At 45.4% G+C, this 18,507-nt stretch overlaps 1 protein-coding gene across 5 annotated transcripts in view; it reads left to right on the top strand.

Annotated features, from left to right (window-relative positions):
- The first annotated feature begins 12,245 nt into the window (after window positions 1-12,245).
- The window catches only part of LOC146817381 (uncharacterized), a 67,941-nt gene continuing 61,679 nt past the window's right edge, over window positions 12,246-18,507 (top strand). For 3 of the 5 annotated variants that reach the window (XR_014962999.1, XR_014963000.1, XM_085610982.1), the window contains exons 1-2: window positions 12,246-12,317; window positions 12,423-12,654. Coding sequence is in view for 3 of the 5 variants with exons in the window: in XM_085610982.1 (XP_085467108.1) it covers window positions 12,491-12,654 (164 nt within the window). In the remaining 2 variants the exon portion in view is untranslated. Of the gene's footprint in view, window positions 12,319-12,348; window positions 12,655-18,507 lie in introns of those variants that run through there. The other 2 variants (XM_085610985.1, XM_085610984.1) reach the window with 2 other exon arrangements.

Below are 18,507 nucleotides of genomic sequence, written 5' to 3'. Positions count from 1 at the left end.
TCGGAGCTGACCACAGCACAAAGCGGGCCTGGAGACCAAGAAAAAGGTAAGGACAGGAGGCGCTGGAGCGGAGACCCGTGGAACACGTCTCACTCCATACGCACTCAGGCCACGCCCCCGCTATATTGTTTTTTAAGCACTACTCTTTGATTTATTCTTCAAAAAATCATAACTCCATTTCTACATATTGGATTTTTGTTGTTTTGGTCTTGTTTTACTCATGAAATTATTATTTTTTTAACCCGGTGTGGAGTTGTGATCTGCCTGAGTTAGGCATTTCTTAGGTCAGCCAAAAGAGACACTTCTGCTGACATCGATAGGTCCCTGCATGCTGATGCTTCACCAAGTAGCTGCCTATCATCTCCATGAGGTGTGTCCAGTTTGTGACCAAGACAGAGTACTACATTCTGTCCCGCCAGGTAATTGGGTTTGTTAGACCTGGTACCATTGGCGTGAGTCTCCCTTCCATTTTTTACTGATTGCCTCCTCTGTTTTTGATATGTTTTGCTGGTTTATATGCTTTGGGCATTGTGCCACTGATATTCATGCCACAGTGCAAGTGCTCCCTATGTTAGATTGATGTACTGATTAGTGACTCCATGATTGGCTAATTTGGTTTACTTGTCAGACCTTAGTATAGTGCACCATGTGTGCCCAGCGCCTGTAAACCAAATGCTGCTGGTGGGCTTGCAGCACTGATTGTGCCACCCACAGAAGCAGCTTGGAAAGTGTGTCTCAGGCCTGCCATTGCAGAGCCTGTGTGCAGTCTAGTACTGCCATGTCGACTTGGTTAGTGCACCCACTTGCCAGTCCCTAAACCTTCCCTTTTCTACATATAAGACACCCCTAAGGTAGGCCCAAAGGCAGGGTGCATTGCATGTAAAAGGTAGGACATGCCCTGATGTGTGTGGCATGTCCTGATAGTGAATTACAGCCATTTTCGTTTTTTCACTATTGTAAGGCTACCTGTCCCCAAAGGCCAGAATGGGCTGTTTGATTATAACCTCTTATAATTCTAACTGACCCTAGGAACATGGTAGAAATTCGAGTGTCGTATGCCTGAACTCAGAATGATAAAATACATCTTTTAGTGAAGTTGGTTTTAACATTCTGTGTTTGAAAATACCACTTTTAGAAAGTAGGTATTTTCTTGCCTAACCATCCAGCCTGCCTCAGCTAGGTTGTGTATTGTATGTCTGGTTTTGTGAGTGACAGGGGCTTGGAAACTCCAGGAGACAGGGTGAGTCAGCACAAGGCTGAATAGACCTATCTGCATAGAGTAGTGGGAGGATTAGCACCTGGGCCTGAATAGGGCTGTGCCTGCCTTTCACAATGCTGGCTCCACCTCCTGTGGTATGTCTGAGGACCCTGGCCCACCCTGCCAAAGTTAAGAAGAAGTCCTGTTAACAAAGTGCTCCAGGACTGCACAGAACTGGTTTGGACTAGGTACCGGAACCTCTGCCTTCAGAGGACAAAGAATTGTGCAGTATAAATATGGGGACCCAGACCCCAAGACTTTAGATCACGTCTGGAACAACAAGACGAACCTTTGCCAAGGAGACGAACCAAGGAAGCTGCAGTAATTTGGACTGCTCGTCTGTCAGTGTGCTGTTTGCTGGATTGGCCTGCAGTGGTTTCTTTATTACAAAGGAAAGGAGAAGGAACGTTTAAAGAACTTTCATCATCTTGCAGAGTTTTTCTCCAAGGGCTTGAACTTGTGCTTGGCTCCTGCTGAAGTCTCAGGGACAAAAGACTTCACCACCAGCTCCCCTCGGAATTTCCTAGCTGGGAATTCTGTCTGCAGAAGCCTGCGTGTCGCTGGGAGCTGGAAGCGCGACTCAATGAGAAGAAGCGTGTCGCAGTCGCAGCGGTTGCCATCGCATCGTCGGAGAAGCGTGTCGCCGCCACATCACGAGAGAATAGTGCCTTCTTCGCAGCTATTTACCGATGCATCACCGGAGAAGCGTGTTGCCACCACGAGGGTCGCTGTCACATCACCGGAGAAGCGTGTCGCAGGGCCTGTCACGGCTCCAAAGTTACAGAATTCGCCGCACGGCCACCGGGCGTGCACGCATCCTACTCATGTTGTTGCATCATATCAAGGGCGCCATCTTATCGCATTGCACCGGATTGTCGCATCTCATCGAAGCGCCATCTTGCCGCATCATAACCGGAAGGCAGCACGAGAATAAACGCATCACCTCCTCTCTGGTAAGGAACAAGACGCATCCCCTACTCTGTGCAAGCATTGAGGAGCGACGTATCGCCTCCCCCGAAGCAAGGAACCGATGCATCTCCCTCCCTGCGTTACACATCCAGGTGCTTTTGTGAGAAACGTGTTGCATTTATTATCAACTTGAACTAAGCGACTTCTACCATCTTTAGGTCTATTTTGAGCACAGTATTGTGGATTTTTGTAGTTTGTGGTCTTGTGTTAAGTCTATATAAAGAATACTTATTTTTATAAAACCTGTGTGGTGTCTATCTGTGGTGTTTTTCACACACTGCCTCTGAGATAAGCCTGTCTGCTCGTGCAAAGCTACCAAGGGGGTGAGCAGGGGTTATCCAGGAGTGTAATCCCCTTTCCCTGACTAGAAGCAAGGGTCCCTATTTACTCAAAGGTACCTACCTCTGCCAAGTAGAGACCCCCAGTTCTAACAGGGTTGGATCATCCTGTGGGGAAATTCTTGCCTTTACACTTAAACAGACACACACCCTAGACACATGCAGTGTAGGGATGGCATAACAGGAGTACGCCTGATTACTATATTGTTTTATATGCCTGCATATATACATAGTGAAACTGCACCTGCTATTTACTATTTTGGTGCTTTGAGTCACCTTTATATGCCTCTGTCTATTGATCATCACAGCACATGTATTCTATACAAGAATAATTTTGGTTCAATAAATATATTAAAGAACATCCAATTGTGTATTCTCTGAGATCAATCGCGCACAAGTGACTGAGCGGAAGGGTTCTAGATCTGTTACCACACTACTGAGGGGTCAGGGTTGTCATGTTCAGTGGTTGCCAGACACCATTCCCTTCCTCTTCAGGTTAGGGGGGCTTATGGTGGCACTGAGAGCTAGCTGGTCACTAGGACAACATATACTACAGGGGCAGTGCTTAAATTGTAACAAAAAAAGTGCCGGGGCCCTCGTCAAGAGGCCAATGCATCTTGCACTACTCATTGCCCCTAAACATGCCACCAGTGACAAACTCAACACAACTACTAATTCACACCCTACAAGCATGAGATTTCAGACTATTCCAGACCCCAAAGCCACCATAATGGCTTGGGCAGCAGATATTAGTCATTTTTAAAGTTCAGTGAAATAATCAACTGTTGTTGTGTTGCTCTATAATTTAGATAAACAGTACAGACTGTCATAAGTGCCGGGGTTGACCAGTTCTGGTGCGGAGCACTGGAATCCGCCAACTGAAATTAACCACTGATTACCACACTATATCACATAGTGTGGAGGCACCTGCCCCCGCTCCGATCATATGTGATGGATCGCAGACCCGGTGCTCACCCTCTTTCCGGCAGAGTGGACAATGTCTTGCATAATGCAAAACTTCCGACCATCTACGCAAGTCACTCCTTCAATACCAATCCGCACGAACAAGCTACCTCCTGCCCTTCAAGCTGCTCGCGAAGAACTCCTCTAGATCTTACAGATGCCCTACATGTGGTTCATTCCTACATATATTTGTGAATGCCTACCAATGTATGAGTAATGACTAAAAATGCTAACCTCAGTGAACTCATTTGTGGGTAACCATTTGCCTGAAACTGTGTTGTTCTGTTTTTGGGGCCTGTTGCTTCTGTTTGTGAAATATAATTTTAATTCTAAGCTTCTACTGTTTATTATTAATATTTGTATTATGTTGCTCTGCCTAAACCATGATACAAGGTGTTATTTGCTGTGGCTTCATTCGATTTTTAAGAATGCCAACATTTTGAGAAAATGGTCTAATATGCACACCTACCCTCACTGGTGTGTGTCGCAATTTCTGGGGAGAATTCTTTCACTATATAGATCCTTCTGTTTGGAACTAACACCTGAATGTGAATTGTATTCTTTTTCCTGTTTCATCCTCTGTACTGGCACGTGCTGTGTGTCTAAATACTGCCCTCACTCACACAGTTGTGTGACATGCTTCATCATAGGGCTTCTATCAAACACCCCTACGCAGCCAACGCCTGGGGTGGAGCAATAGAGTGGGGGAAGACAAACACGACATAAAAGAAAAACAAGGAAGCCTCTGAGCTAGTTTTAATGTACACTGCACTTTCACTTCCGGTGATCCCAGTAATTTCAGACTGTATTGTTTTTCTTTTATGTTGTGTTTGTCTTCCCCCACCCTATTGCTCCACCCCAGGCGTATCTTTCCTGCCATCAACCCAGCAAACTTTGGTAGTTCATGCACTGTGGCAAATCACTTCTTATTACCTGTGGTTTTTGCCCTGTTGTTGCTTTTTCAGGCTTTGTGTTTATATAGAACTTGTTAATACAAAAGCAAATAAAAGTGATATACTACGTTTTTAAAGCAATAGTCTTAAAGAGGAAGAGAAAGAGATGGATAGAGTGCTATTACGTGAATATACGTTTGCCAGCTGCGTCTTTTCTCCTCAACCTCTGCTCCGAAGAGTCAAGGAGGTGTTTGAGGCCAACTTTCTGCCTCAGATCAAGTACCCAGCATCTAGGCCAGCAAGAGAACCATGCAAACTCAACGTTAATAGTTACAAGTGGTTCCTTCCTTTACAGGATCTGGGGTAAAAAGTCGGATGTGAATGAAGGCCTTGGGATGACCAGTCTTGTGACGTCAAGGGTTAGAAGCTCTTTTAGTATATGCAAGGCCAAGTGGTAGGACTTCTGTCTGGGATGATGAGTCCCCACCATTACAATTACATTAGTGTCCTGACTTCTGAGAGGGCAGAAGTGTTTAGGTTTAGGAGGAGTGCATCACAGGCTACTGAAGGCCCTGCCTTGGCACTTACTGCCTTAGGGTGACTTGAGATGGGCCACCAGTCAAGGCCTCATCCTAGCTCACCACGGTGGCTATTGTAGTAGAGCTCGTAAGTTCTAGAGCCACCCAAGTATTGAGTACACCTGTGGAATTCATTGAGAAGAGTAGAAATGCAGGACATACATGTATGCGAGTATGCTGGGGAGTGGCAATTTAAAGAAAATCTGGGCATGCTGCCTGCTGCCGCACAGCCCCTGCAGAACCAAAATCCAGCCCAATGAATCAGTGTCCCACTGCCCGCCCACCGGGCACCAGCAACAATGAACTAAAGGCCGCCATCAATAAACATGTCATGAATGTAACTGACTACTCTTGCCTCGGTCTCAGCTTAGTCTCACTCACAACTGCAAGGTCCGCAACACCACTACTGAGCTGGACACTCACTCAGGACTGAAGATGGTCACGAGAACAACACTCTGTGGATGCGCAGAGGTAAACTGAATGAAATACATCAATGTAATATCCAATATGTGACCACCATTTGCAGCAGAAGGGTGTAGAGTGTAGACCTGGCCCTGATAAGAAAGTGTCGGCGCTAAGCACCAGAAAGCACCGGCACAAATTAAGCAGGGGTTCATGGAATCAGTCTAGGCACTTCACCCAAAGTTTATGTTGTCCACAAATGCGCAAATACTACTGATCAGTAAAATCTACATGACAGAGTATTTTGTGGTGTTTTCATTGTGTTGCTGTGTGTGTGTGTGTGTGTGTTTTGTGAGTGTGTTGCACAAGTACTTTGACATTGCCTCTTTAGATAAGTCTGACTGCTTTGTGCCAAGCTACCAAAGGCCCAGGTTATTTTTTTAGTGTGTAGGTAGCTTACCCTGACTAGAGTGGTGGTTCCTGCTTGTGCATACTCTGACAACCAGAAACCCAATTTCTAAGAACCACTGTAATTAAAAGCTAGATTCAAGCAATATAAATAAATCAGGATATTGCACACCAGGCTTGCACCACCATAGCACTTACCACAAGAATTCCATAGGAAGCACTGCTTTTCCAAAACAAAGCCCTGGAACCCACTACCAGCCAGCATTGGAAGCATCAAGGAACATATACACTTTAGACAACAGTTAAAAACATAGCCATTTCCAAGACAACTACACCACTCATCCCGGCCATTTAGTCTAGAAAGACAGTCATGCCCTCAAGCTCAATCTTTAACTTACAATCCACAGACAGGCAACAACACAACCAGCAAAAGCAAACTGCTTTTCGATAAGCAGGTAAGTTAAAAAGAGCTACCTGATGCTTTGCCGGGGTATTACATAGTTATGTACATTCATGCATAACATTTCACGCCCACAGCGGTTGGCAGCTAACTGTAACTTACACGTCTTACATTCAGTTAAGGCATATTTGCTATGAGGGCTTTCCATCAACAGTATAGTGTAGCCAATAAACAAGCCATCACTAAATGAATAGGCAAGGAATAACTGAAGAGATCAATTACTTTGAGAATATTAATCTAGCCCATTACTGCAGGTCCCAAATACTTATACAATATGGCCTCTTCTTTCATATCACAATGACTTTCAGAGATGAGATGATAGTAACAATGCAGGTCCCAGCAGATCTATTCACTTCACCCTCACTCCAACAATGTTGGCTATGGCCCAGAACTATAGAGTTGAGGGCATATTTTATGATATGTTTTTCATCAGGTTGGTGTCACTTTTGTGGCACAGCTCCAAGGCAAAATCATATTTGGTATTTACTAAGCCAACAAAGTCACTTTGCGTGGGTTTGCGTGGTTTAGTAAATTCCTCAGTAATTCGAGTCAGCGCATGGTGCTGCCTTGAGTTACCTTGCATTGGGAAGGTGTGCCATTGGTGGAGCATGTGCATTTACATGCAGCCACCTATGGATTTTTGCGCATTCCCAGATTTACTAAAGCTAGTAAACCTACGCCTTCCCCAAAGAGGTGTATCTTTATTTCTCCTTGTTACTTCATCTTTTTATGCCTGAGCACATATAGAAAGAGGAAAATGCCTATAACAATCCTGCCTTTAATGCAGGCACCCTTTCGCTATTACACATGGGTCCTTCCATTGGCTCTTGGCAGCACACAGTGCCCCAGTGAGGAGACAGCAGAAATGCAGCATATATTTTTAAATATGCCACATTTCTGCTGTATCCCTTTTAAGTAACACAGCACAGTTACATGTTGCATGAAAATTATGTAAATCTGCTCCAGAATTTCTGATTGAACAACACAGCGCAGTAACCTGCTAAGCAGACTATTATCATATGAAATAGGATAAAGAGACCTGCAGGCTTATTTAAAGCTACCTCCATACTTAAAAAACATAATCCACACGTTGTTGTCCCTCACACCTCATCATGCACCAAATTGCTATGAGTGGCATCCAATAACATGATAACCACACCTCGGAGCTCATCAATCATGACATTGAAACATTTCGCAAATTTCCCACATTGGGAAATCAACACTATTCCAACCACACACCGCCCTATGACGTGGCTTGTTGCCCTTGCAGGTAAATCACTTCAGTGCTACACATGGTGGTAAACAAATCAGCAATATAGCACAATGCAATTCAATATTTATCATTTGTGCATCAGCGTTATTTGATTTGAGCCTAGTAAAATCTTTGTTTCCACCACACTTCAGAATTATAAAACAAAATGTGCTTCATTTATGCTTTCATAACTACTGGCATATGTTGAAATATTTGTACAGCTCAATTACAGCAATTTTAATTGTTCGTCAATTACAAACAAATCGACATCCTACTTCTTTTCCCAGCTCCTGTAGGCAAGGCCACTGGAATTATGTGATTCGGTGGAGTTTTCCACATAATTATGAATTTGCTGCATTTGCCACGTAATCCGTCATCTGCTGCATAATCCGCATATTTTACCTAAAAGCATTATATGTTACTAGCTCAAACAGATCACAAGTTACTAAAAAAGCTGCAACATGTGCTGCTGCACAGTGGATGGCTTTTTAAAAAAGTTGATTGGTAACCTTGCAGATTCTTACAGCTGTATTTAGATGTGGAACTGATACTAATGAAGTTAAACCTTGCCCAGGCAATGCTAGCATGTCTAAAAATGGCAAAGCAAATAATGAAGTGATACTATCACAAAATGTACTTAACTGAGCAGCATAATTTGTGTTTTCTCGCCACATATTTTAGTCAACATTGCTGCATAATTTAGCCCTCCGCATATTTTCAAGGGCCCATCTTCACCCAAGTGAGATTGTCACATAGTTCACTTTACAAAATACTCTTACTTTTCAGTCGAAGAAAGAAAAGTAAACAACATCTCTACTTAAAAGGCAATGCAGGAATTTGTCAGAAAAACATAGCCTGACATTCAACCTGCCTTGGAACTCGCAACAAATGTATCATGATAAAAACAAAACGCCAAGGCAATTTTATTGCTCATTCATGTTCTGAATTCTCACACCTCTATACTGTGGCAGCAGCCTGGTCATTTGGGGGGGGGGCAAAGATTAATTTGGGCTGGCCCAACCCTCCAATTCTCCCCCTACCCACGTGGCTACGGCCCTACACTTGACTACAGTGGCGTAGCTAAGGGGGGGACGGTGGTGGCGGGCTGCCCCAGGCGGCATGAGTTTTGGGGGTGGTGGCCGCTACCCCACTACCCCCACTCTTAACTGCGGCAGCAAAAATTGGCAGCACCCCCTCCCCCCGCTCTTACCTGCGGCCGTATGCATTGCCAGCCCCGTCCTGCTCTTCGATCAGACCGCCACGGGCAGGAAAAGTAGGGGCTGCTATGGGCAGCCTAAGGCCTAGCTACGCCACTGCTTGACTAACATATTTGTGTTTCAGGAAAACGACGTGCCTTTGACTCAAAATATAAATGTGTCCAACGATAATGGAGCACAGTGTGATATGTAACACTGACCCACTTTCATTCAATTATATTTATTTATCACAAACGTGCTTTGGGGACAAGATCCACACACAGCAGCAAAGAGGTCATAGCCCATAGGGAGAGTATGTTTTAAATTTTTTATCAACTTAACTCCTGATTTAGATCTCGGTAGACGGTTTACCTAGTCACAATGGTGTGGAGTAACCAGTCCGCAAATATCTAAATCAGGCCCTAAATGTCCTAGGAGAAAGCTCCACAACTAAAATTGTGTTACTTGGCCTGTAAAAAATGTTCACCTCCTTAGGTCAAATGTTTGATAACACTCAACTGGAAGGTGATGAAAATGAAAGATCCAGGGCAGGATTAGGACCTTTAGATGCCCTAAGTACTTAAAAGATTTTGTTGCCCCATATATATCTAATTCAAAATGTGAACAATAATAAACCGTAAAATAACATTTTATTTTCAAAATGAAACAAAACTTACATTAAGATGAATAACAATGTTAATTTTTGTATACTTCCACTTCATTTATATTTGAAAAGTTTTCACCTGCTTTTTCTGATTGCAAAGTCTGACTAGATCCTCAGATCTAATCTTACGCAACACATCTGCTTCTATAGTTAGTAGAGGTAAGACATCCAGTCTGCCTTGTTGCATAGTTGCTCTGTTGGGATTTTTAATATACTTCAGCTGTATCATTTACAGTTTTGCACTATATGGTCAATGTAAATCCGGAAATGGAAAATATCTCTGGTGCCCTCCTTCCCTTGATGCCCAAAGCACGTGCTTATTTTACTTAATTGTTCTTCCAGCCACGGGAATATGTAGTTACTGTTCTTCTGTTAATATGTATTTCCCTGATAGGAAGCATCCTTTCCAGCAAACACTTTTCAGCATTACAGCTTTTTCTTTATCATATTGTTTATTCCACTTGTCCGACTTCATTAAATGAATTGTCTTTCTTTTGTGGAATCTAAATCAATATCCATGTTATGGATGCTAGAAACTACGCATTCTACGTAATTATTGACTGACCTAAAAATTATCTAACCTATAGATTGACCACTATTTTATTTTAAGCAACATTTTCACTTGCTTGAACATTGCTGCTGGTCTAGCAAGTGAAATGTGTGGAGGCTGCCAGCTTGAAGATTATAGATTCCGCGAGCATCCCTTGGCTAATGTAGAGAAATTAGTATGCTCATTTCAGGGACTCTCCAGTTGAATTACAATCATAGAAGGGCGCAGCTGAAGGGAGCCTTTGGTTTCAATTCTAAGTCTGCTCACAGAATTTCTGAGCTCTTGTGGAGTAACATCGATGAATCACAGATATGCTTTTTTCTAGAGGTCAAACACCCACATGCATCTTTAAACTCACCAAAGAGAAACAAAAAGCGTTTTCACGCATTTAACTGCTAAGCAGGCTGCAGCAATGCAGAAAAATGGAAGAAAATAATTGTTCGAGGTTTTGCTGTGTTCTGCTGTGGATTGAATTCAGAATAAGAACATATCATCGTCGCATGTCAAATACTTTTCTTATGTCTTCTATGTAACCAAGAGAAAAACTGTTGCCTAAACTAAAATTACCAAGGGTCATATTTATGGCAAAGTAATGCAATGCAGAGCACAAGTCACCCTGATGATGCGTTGCGTTACAGGGAAAGGGCGGGAATGCATCTTATTTAAAAGAATACAATACATACCTGTCCTTGTCCCTGTGCTGATACTCTTTTGACTGCCTAGCGCCAATGCAGGCAACCATGCACCATGGTGCAAGTGTGCCTGCATTGCAGCCAGGATTGTTTTTGTACAGGACACCTTTCTGCACAAAAACCATCCTGAGAGGCAAATTCCTCTTTCTACGTGTGCTGAATAATGCAGCACACGTAGAAAGAGGAAATAACGAGGAGAAATTAAGATATTTCTGCTTGTTACACCTCACCTGGGGAGGTGTATCTTTTTGGAGCATTCCCAGGTTTACCAGTTCTAGTAAATCTGTGAATGCTGCAAAAATCATGGAATCTGCATTTTAACACCTACGCAATGGCCGTTGCTTTACTTGAGATTTATGAAGCCACTCAGGGCCATGCAAGGTGGCCTTGCATGGCTTCATAAATCTCTTTTTTGTGTTGCATCACTACTGCGCCACATTGCGTGGCGCAAGAGCGGCTCATTAGGGCTCCTAAATATGCCCCCAAGTCTTTTATAGAGTTAACACCGACCTTTCACGCTCAGAAATAGATTCATGAATCATACATTTTAAAACAGCCAATAAGATTAACATTATTGCTGAATAAAGAACCATACCATGCTGTTTAATTCCTATTGATTAATAGCAAAGCAAGACTAACCAGAGTACCTTCATTTTGGCACACTAGATTTTTCAATTTTTTGATTTTCTACTCGTTTTTTTAGTATTAAAAGTCCGAATATATGGCACATTCCTGTCCTTTCCTAGTGCTGGTGCACTTTTGGCTGTCTAGCGCCAATGCCCGCATCCTTGCGTTATGGTGCAAGGGTACCTGCGTTGTAGGTAGGATTGTTTTATTTCAGGATGAAACAATCCTGAGAGGCATTTTGCTCTTTCTACATGTGCTGCAGAATGCAGCACATTAAGAAAGAGGAAAAATGTGGAGAAATGAAAATATTTCTCCTCGTTATTTGTCACCAGAGGAGGTGTAGCATTTTGACGCATTCCCAGGTCTGCCACTTATGGTAAATCTGGGAGTGTGCCAAAATTCATGGGTGGATGCATGAGAACACCCATGCTCCACCCATGGAATGCCTCCTTGCCACAGAGTAACACAAGCCAGCAATTTGCCTTGCCTTGCCTTGCGTTACTCTAGATTTATCAAGCCATGCAGGGCCACTCAAGGTGGTCTTGAATAGCTTGATAAATCTCACATATGCTTTGATTCGCCTTTGTGCCCCCTTGAGTGGTGCAAGGGCGACGCAAAACAGTGATAAATAGGTGCCTCGGTTTACTAGGTCTTTCTATGAAATAGAAACAGAACGTAATTGCTGCTTACTACAACAGACTGAAGGATAAGATGCTAATCAAAAATTAAAACATAAGCGTTTTTTTTGTTAAAATATGCTTTTTGTTTGGATATGATATGAGTTTCATTACTGCTTTGAAGAATGAAGGTGCACCCGGCACGTAGCAGAGGGGCGCCCTTAGTCGCGGTACGGGCAGGAGCAGCCAAGGGTGGAAAGTTGTCCTTCTTTGGTGTCGCCACAACGGAGGGGTCGCGCCCAAGACGTCATCGTGGGCCGCCCAAGGGGGCAGCAGCTTTATAAGGACCCGCAAGGCGAGGGATCGGCCTCTTTTTCCCTTCACTGAGCACCGGGATCCATCACACCGGATTCGCACAAGGTCCAGAGGTTCGCACATGGGGCACAAAAGGTGAGCCCGGTAGATGATGGGGGCACAGTGGGGGGGACGGCCAATAGTGTAGCCACGGAGCAATGCGTAATATAGCCTTATTTATTTTATTTTGTTTTTCGGTAGAAAACAGATTGCAGAGAAATATGTAACTGTCTCACGACCGAAGATAACTCCTAGTTTATATTTGTTTCATGTCGGGACCACCTCGGGAGCTGGAGAAAGCACGATTCCAGGAAGTCGACCTGCGGATCCGGAGGATGTGGGCCATCAAGAAGCACGAGGCAAGGGAGCTGAAGAGCGTCATGGCGGCCGGGAGACATGGTTCTAGACACCGGGGTCTGTTTGGTATCAGCAGGTTAGTTGTGTGCCAAAATAAGGAGCACGCGTCCAGGGCTTAGGCAGGGACGTTTGGCACAGTGAGTGGAGCCCAGCAACAGGGGTAGGCATTGAAATCATCCAGGAGACAAAGTTATAGTTGTTAGATGATATATTTATATTGGAAATAACGATTTAGTGAGCAGCATTCACTCTTGAGTTTAGATATGTTAAGGGAAAATACTGGTATAAGTTTACATTCTTTTGTTTGGTGAATTAGCTTGAACACAATGTACAATCAAATGTTCCATATTAAGCCCTTTAATAGAGAACATTGAATGGTGCAGCTAGATAAAGCGGGGGAGGCCGCGTGGCAGACCGGGATCCGGTCAGAGCTTTCCGATGGCAGAGCCGAGGGACTGTGGGTTTGGTGGGGAGAGCACCGCCGATTACAGGCGGTGCGTCCACACTACAAAATGCAAATGACCCGCATCAAAATGAGCCGTTTATGTTTTAAGGTCCTGTTAGATAATTCTCATCCAACAGCGGGTAGCGCGGTAAACAAAGGCATCGTTGATAGGAAAAATAAAGTTCACGGTTGTTTATTCCGGAGGGAACATGCAGTCTTTCGGCGGCGGTGATAGGCTGTGAGGCACTTCGGCCTTTCCTGCGGTGGAACTGTAGAGATGATATCTGCTCAAAGGCAGGGGGTACAAGTCCCCATGCTTAATTCTCGAGAGGGACTTCGTTGTTCCCACCCCTTTAATTACACAGTAGACGGTGTATTATATTTCACAGGGCATGGCTCATCCTTTCTGATTCATGAATCCCCCCATAACCACGCTGGGACAAATAATTGGCTCCTTTAAATATTATTTTGAAGCAAATGTGTCGAGAGCTGCGTTTGCAAGAAGATGGTTTAAGAGGGTGTAAATACTCGCTCACTATTGTTTTCTCGCTTCCACGTGTAAATGCGGTTAAGAAAGGGCATACGGTTTAGAAAGGACACGTATCATGAACATGAATCGAAATTACTCATTAACCAGCAAATGAATCGCGAGAGATCCTTTAACGATAAGAAGTGTGCGGTTGCGAAGTATATTTGCAACTGTCGTTTCTACCCTCAGCTGCTCGCACATAGAGAGGATACCGACATTTTAAATAGAATAGTAAAATGGGATCAATTAAAACGTCCGTGTAATTGCTAACTACATACGTCAGGGTATTTTCCTGGACCATAATTAGACAGCGGCCACCGCCATGATTGGTGGCATCAATTTCGAAAACATGTCCATGATGTGAGGCTAAGAAATGGACGTGGCTGACGTAACAAGTAATTTAAAAATGAGAAACTCCATCATTTATTATTGTAAGGATATTCACACCGAGCCTTTCATTGTGTATATCAAAGGGAACTAACTTGCGGGCAGGCCTGGGACGCAGGCCGGTCGTCTGGGATCCTGGATAGCAGCTTTAAACCTCCAGGCTAGGTCCAATACGCTTTTCATCCTTCCGAAGTCGAATGAACCTCTACCAAATTAGCTAAGTAATAGCTGCAGTAATCGCGGATGTGCTGAAACATCCGATGACTGGTGTGAAGCTCAGTTACATGGAAGGCTGGGCAGTTATTATCCAACTTATCCGGTAAGGCTGCCGGGTAACGTAAATTCAAAAACAGGATGTGGTCTTTAACACAGGGCAGCACATTTAACTGTTGCACTCACATGAAAACAAAACAAATCAGGGTCTCCAAACATGTGGGAAAGTTGGCTGTGGTTTTAGTCTCAGCCTGCCTAAGGTCCAGCGTTATGACATGTTAAGCACACATGCCCAGATGTTCTTAAGTATTTTGACTCCGTTTACTGATGGCAGTAGTATGGGCGCTGCAGCACCTTTGGTTAGGGTGAGCATTACATCATTATATAACCGGAGGTGCACATGGGGTAACGTTAATTTGACGACAGCTGCATCCCGCCCTACCGTATATGGACTGGTTGGTTAATGAACTCGCAGTCTGCCAGCCGCTACATTTTATCAGGCATATTAATCAGCAGTGATTCAGAGGTTGGGTTTAGCGCTTTGTGCAGTGGCAACAGATGCCCAGCAGCGCAAATGATTCGGCGGTTTGCATCCCGCCCTACGGTATATGGACTGGTTGGTTAATGACCTCGCAGTCTGCCAGCCGCTACATTTAATCAGGCATATTAATCAGCAGTGATTCAGAGGTTGGGTTTAGTGCTTTGTGCAGTGGCAACAGATGCCCAGCATTGCAAATGATTTGGCGGTTTGCGCCAAGCTGGTTACCCTCCACTGGAAGTACTTAGGTTAGCCAGCTCCACGCAAGGTGCCACAAGCTTGTTTCCGAGATGAAGGAAAGGCATGTTTAAGCCATCCAATGACGTTTGGCGATATATTGCGACAGAAATTCACAGTTGGCCCCCCTCGAAATTCAGTTGCAATGTGGGGAAGTGTTAAGATTCAGTCAAGATTAAGGGAGTTTGACTAATTTACCAAACATTTATAGGCAGAACCTCTTCTTTTCTTTTAAGGTCTGCAGTCGTTAGTGAGGTCTGACGGCGCGCAATATAATCACATAAAGGGCACCTTTGGGCTCCCATTGACTCGTGAGGATAGCTTCCTCCTCATCTCAGTTCCTATTCCCTAAGCGACATTGACCCCCTTTTAACCAACGGGATGGTAAAGGAATGTATAGATGAACGGGCCTTAAGAGCGATGGGATGCTCCTTGACAACAACATAGGTATTCCCAGCAGCATCACAGGGGGAAAAGATTCCTGGGAGCTACAGGCACGACGGTAGTCACTAGTGAGGTGGTCATGCCTAGGGGTCGCTGCCCGTAAAACAGAATATGCAGGGGAGTCTTGGTCAGGGTCTCACATTTGGAGCGGCAGAGCGGGGCAGGGGATAGTCGCTGTCCGCGGATCTGCTTCCCTGTAGAGTAGGAAATTCACTCTATCTGTAACTAGAGAGACAGGGAAAGGTCATTGGGAGACAGTCAACATTCGACCCCTATTTCCGAAAAGAAAGTTGGGTTGTGCCTCACTGGTGACAGGGGTTGCTGGTGGAGCTTACCAACACCATTTTTCTTGGCGGCAGTGCGAGATGAATAGGTGGGGGGGACCGATGGGTACAAACAGGGTCTTTATCTGGAGGCAGGGTTATTCACCCATGACCTCAAATATATTTCGGATTCATAATATTGGCGGGCGCTTCTGGGCAAACAGAGTCCTATGACTTGTTTTCTTCACAGCAAAAGCCTGCTCCTGAGTAGAGAGGTGACACAATTGGAGGGCATTGGTTCTCAACACAGAAGTTAAATCTTCATGGGCCACAGGAGATAATTTACAATGGCCCCAGGGCCAGGCTCTCTCAGGCACTCGCTGGGCCCCAGTCAGGGAGGGCAATTTGGCCTTAAGGTGGACATCTAGATCAGCGGCCAACAGCATTTTAGTGGGACGGGAGTCTTATTGACCTTTAACGATATGGGCGGCTAATGCATCCCAGCTCTTTTGCAAGGGTGGGACACACATCATTCAGTTGTGTTACTAGGTATAGTAGGTGAGGTTTTGATACTATCTACGGTCGACCCTCGCTGGTCAGGGAAGTTGGAGCAGGGGGGTCTAAAACAGAGGATAGCATAGGGTGGCCGGAGCTCTGTTTTTTTTTACTCATGGCACTGGTGTGCAATTCACTTAGGCAGCATGGGAGCTCAGTGACAGTAAGGGAGTGTCATGTTTCATCATGAGGACCCCGCGCTGGTCTTAGTGTCTACATCTCGCGGACATCTAGGGACGACGCCAGAGGCGCCTTGAGTTGGAATAGGGATGAGGAGGGTTCCTCACTTCCTTATTGAGCACTAAGCAGGCTGGCCCACAATCCTCCCATAAAGTAAAGGCGGTACTAACTGAGTGACACTAGGGTTGCAGTATAATCCGGCTCAAAGGTCATTGGTAGGCCCGGAGGGGAAACCACTAGGGACCAAGGGGTGGAGCAATTGACTCTGGGTCAGGGGAAGGGTACTGCTGAGGCACTAAGGAAATGTGGTGAATTAACCCCTGATGAGTAAGTGTTATCACCTGGGTCAGTTTTTTCATGGGATTCCGGACACGAGTGCGATGTCACTCAATAAGCACACTTCCCACAACGCACAGGCCCACTGGTGTCTGCAGCTAGGTTTCCGTCAGGCAAGGTATGGACTCCAGGGTCAGGTAAGCTGAGCATAGCAGCCAGTGGCGGGGTCTCATCTGTAGGATACGTATTCTTAGGTAAGCTACGTGGATGGCATGAGGACGCAGAAGAGTATATCTACCCATAGACCCCAGGGGCCCAACAGGTCTAGATTTTTATTAGCCCACTTGTTTGGAGGAAGCTGAGCTTGGGGGGAGGATTTCTTACAATAACGCAACGGAGCGAACTACGCGCCTAGGAGGGTCCATAGCCAGACAATAAGGTCGATATGGCTTCCAGTTTATAAGGTGCAGTCGTAACCAGGTAGTAAATCGGTACCCATGGGAGAATCTGAGGCAGAAGCATATCTTGAAGCACCCATAGTGTGGGGGTGCGGGGGATGGAGAGAGGCCCCTGAGGGACGGGGCACTTTTAGCCATACGAGAACCAGCAGCTCAGTTTTTGGCAACAGCAGAATCGGAGTGGTGTTAAAGAGGCCCATCAGTGGTAGCGGGGGGAGGGCGAGTTCGACAGTGACCGACTCGCCCTGTGGCGGAATTTCTTGCAGAAGAAATGGGGGCTACCCCAAACGTGGACTGATTTACTGGACTTTCCCCTTGGAAGGGGGTTGATTAATGTGGGCACTGGGCAGGCAGGAGGGGGGACTGACCTGCTGGTGGTCCTGGACCTTTCTGCCCTACCCCGTAACATTTTGGGGGATTTTGCCTAATGGTAGGTATCCCCTGGCAGGGATGGACCGCGATGTGGTGCCCTGGAAGTTACTAATAAAGGGATGCCCTTGGTTTAAGGTGAGGGCGATGAATGAGGTAAAGGGGCCTGCTGGCACTTGACATTAACCTTTCGGAAATGTTACTTTGTAAAGGAAGGTCGAGATACTGATGTGTTGCTTGCACAATCTATGAGCTGTTCATCTGCCCTATGTCCTGCTTCTCAAAACAATTATGTATGATCTGGCTGATCTTATGTACGGTGTTCTCATAACAATGTTTGCTTAACTGTGACGAAGGTTGTCACTTATCATTTCACAATGAGTGGTGTCTATGTGATTAAAAGGCTACGCCCTTGGTTAAACCACAGTAATGACTATTGTCCATCTCCTTGGGAGTGATGCAGTGGGGCGCAGCCAGTGGCACGTGTGAGCGCACTATGAAGGCGCACCCGGCACGTAGCAGAGGGGCGCCCTTAGTCGTGGTATGGGCAGGAGCAGCCAAGGGTGGAAAGTTGTCCTTCTTTGGTGTCGCCACAATGGAGGGGTCACGCCCAAGACGTCATTGTGGGCCGCCCAAGGGGGCAGCAGCTTTATAAGGCCACGTAAGGCGAGGGATCGGCCTCTTTTTCCCTTTACTGAGCACCGGGATCCATCACACCGGATTCGCACAACCACCCACCCACCCTGGCAAGAAGGCAGAATGTGGCGGAATTGGCAGAATTTCTTGCAGAAGAAATGGGGGCTACTCCAAACGTGGACTGATTTACTGGACTTTCCCCTTGGAAGGGGGTTGATTAATGTGGGCACTGGGCAGGCAGGAGGGGGGACTGACCTGCTGGTGGTCCTGGACCTTTCTGCCCTACCCCGGGATGCCAGAAATTGAACATTTTGGGGGATTTTGCTAAGTGGTAGGTATCCCCTGGCAGGGATGGACCGCGATGTGGTGCCCTGGAAGTTAGTAATAAAGGGATGGCCT

This window comes from Triturus cristatus, chromosome 6, assembly GCF_964204655.1.
Source record: "Triturus cristatus chromosome 6, aTriCri1.1, whole genome shotgun sequence".
Classification (NCBI taxonomy): Eukaryota; Metazoa; Chordata; class Amphibia; order Caudata; family Salamandridae; genus Triturus; species Triturus cristatus.
Note: the sequence above shows the minus strand (reverse complement) of the source record. Positions and strands in the feature narration are given on the sequence as shown.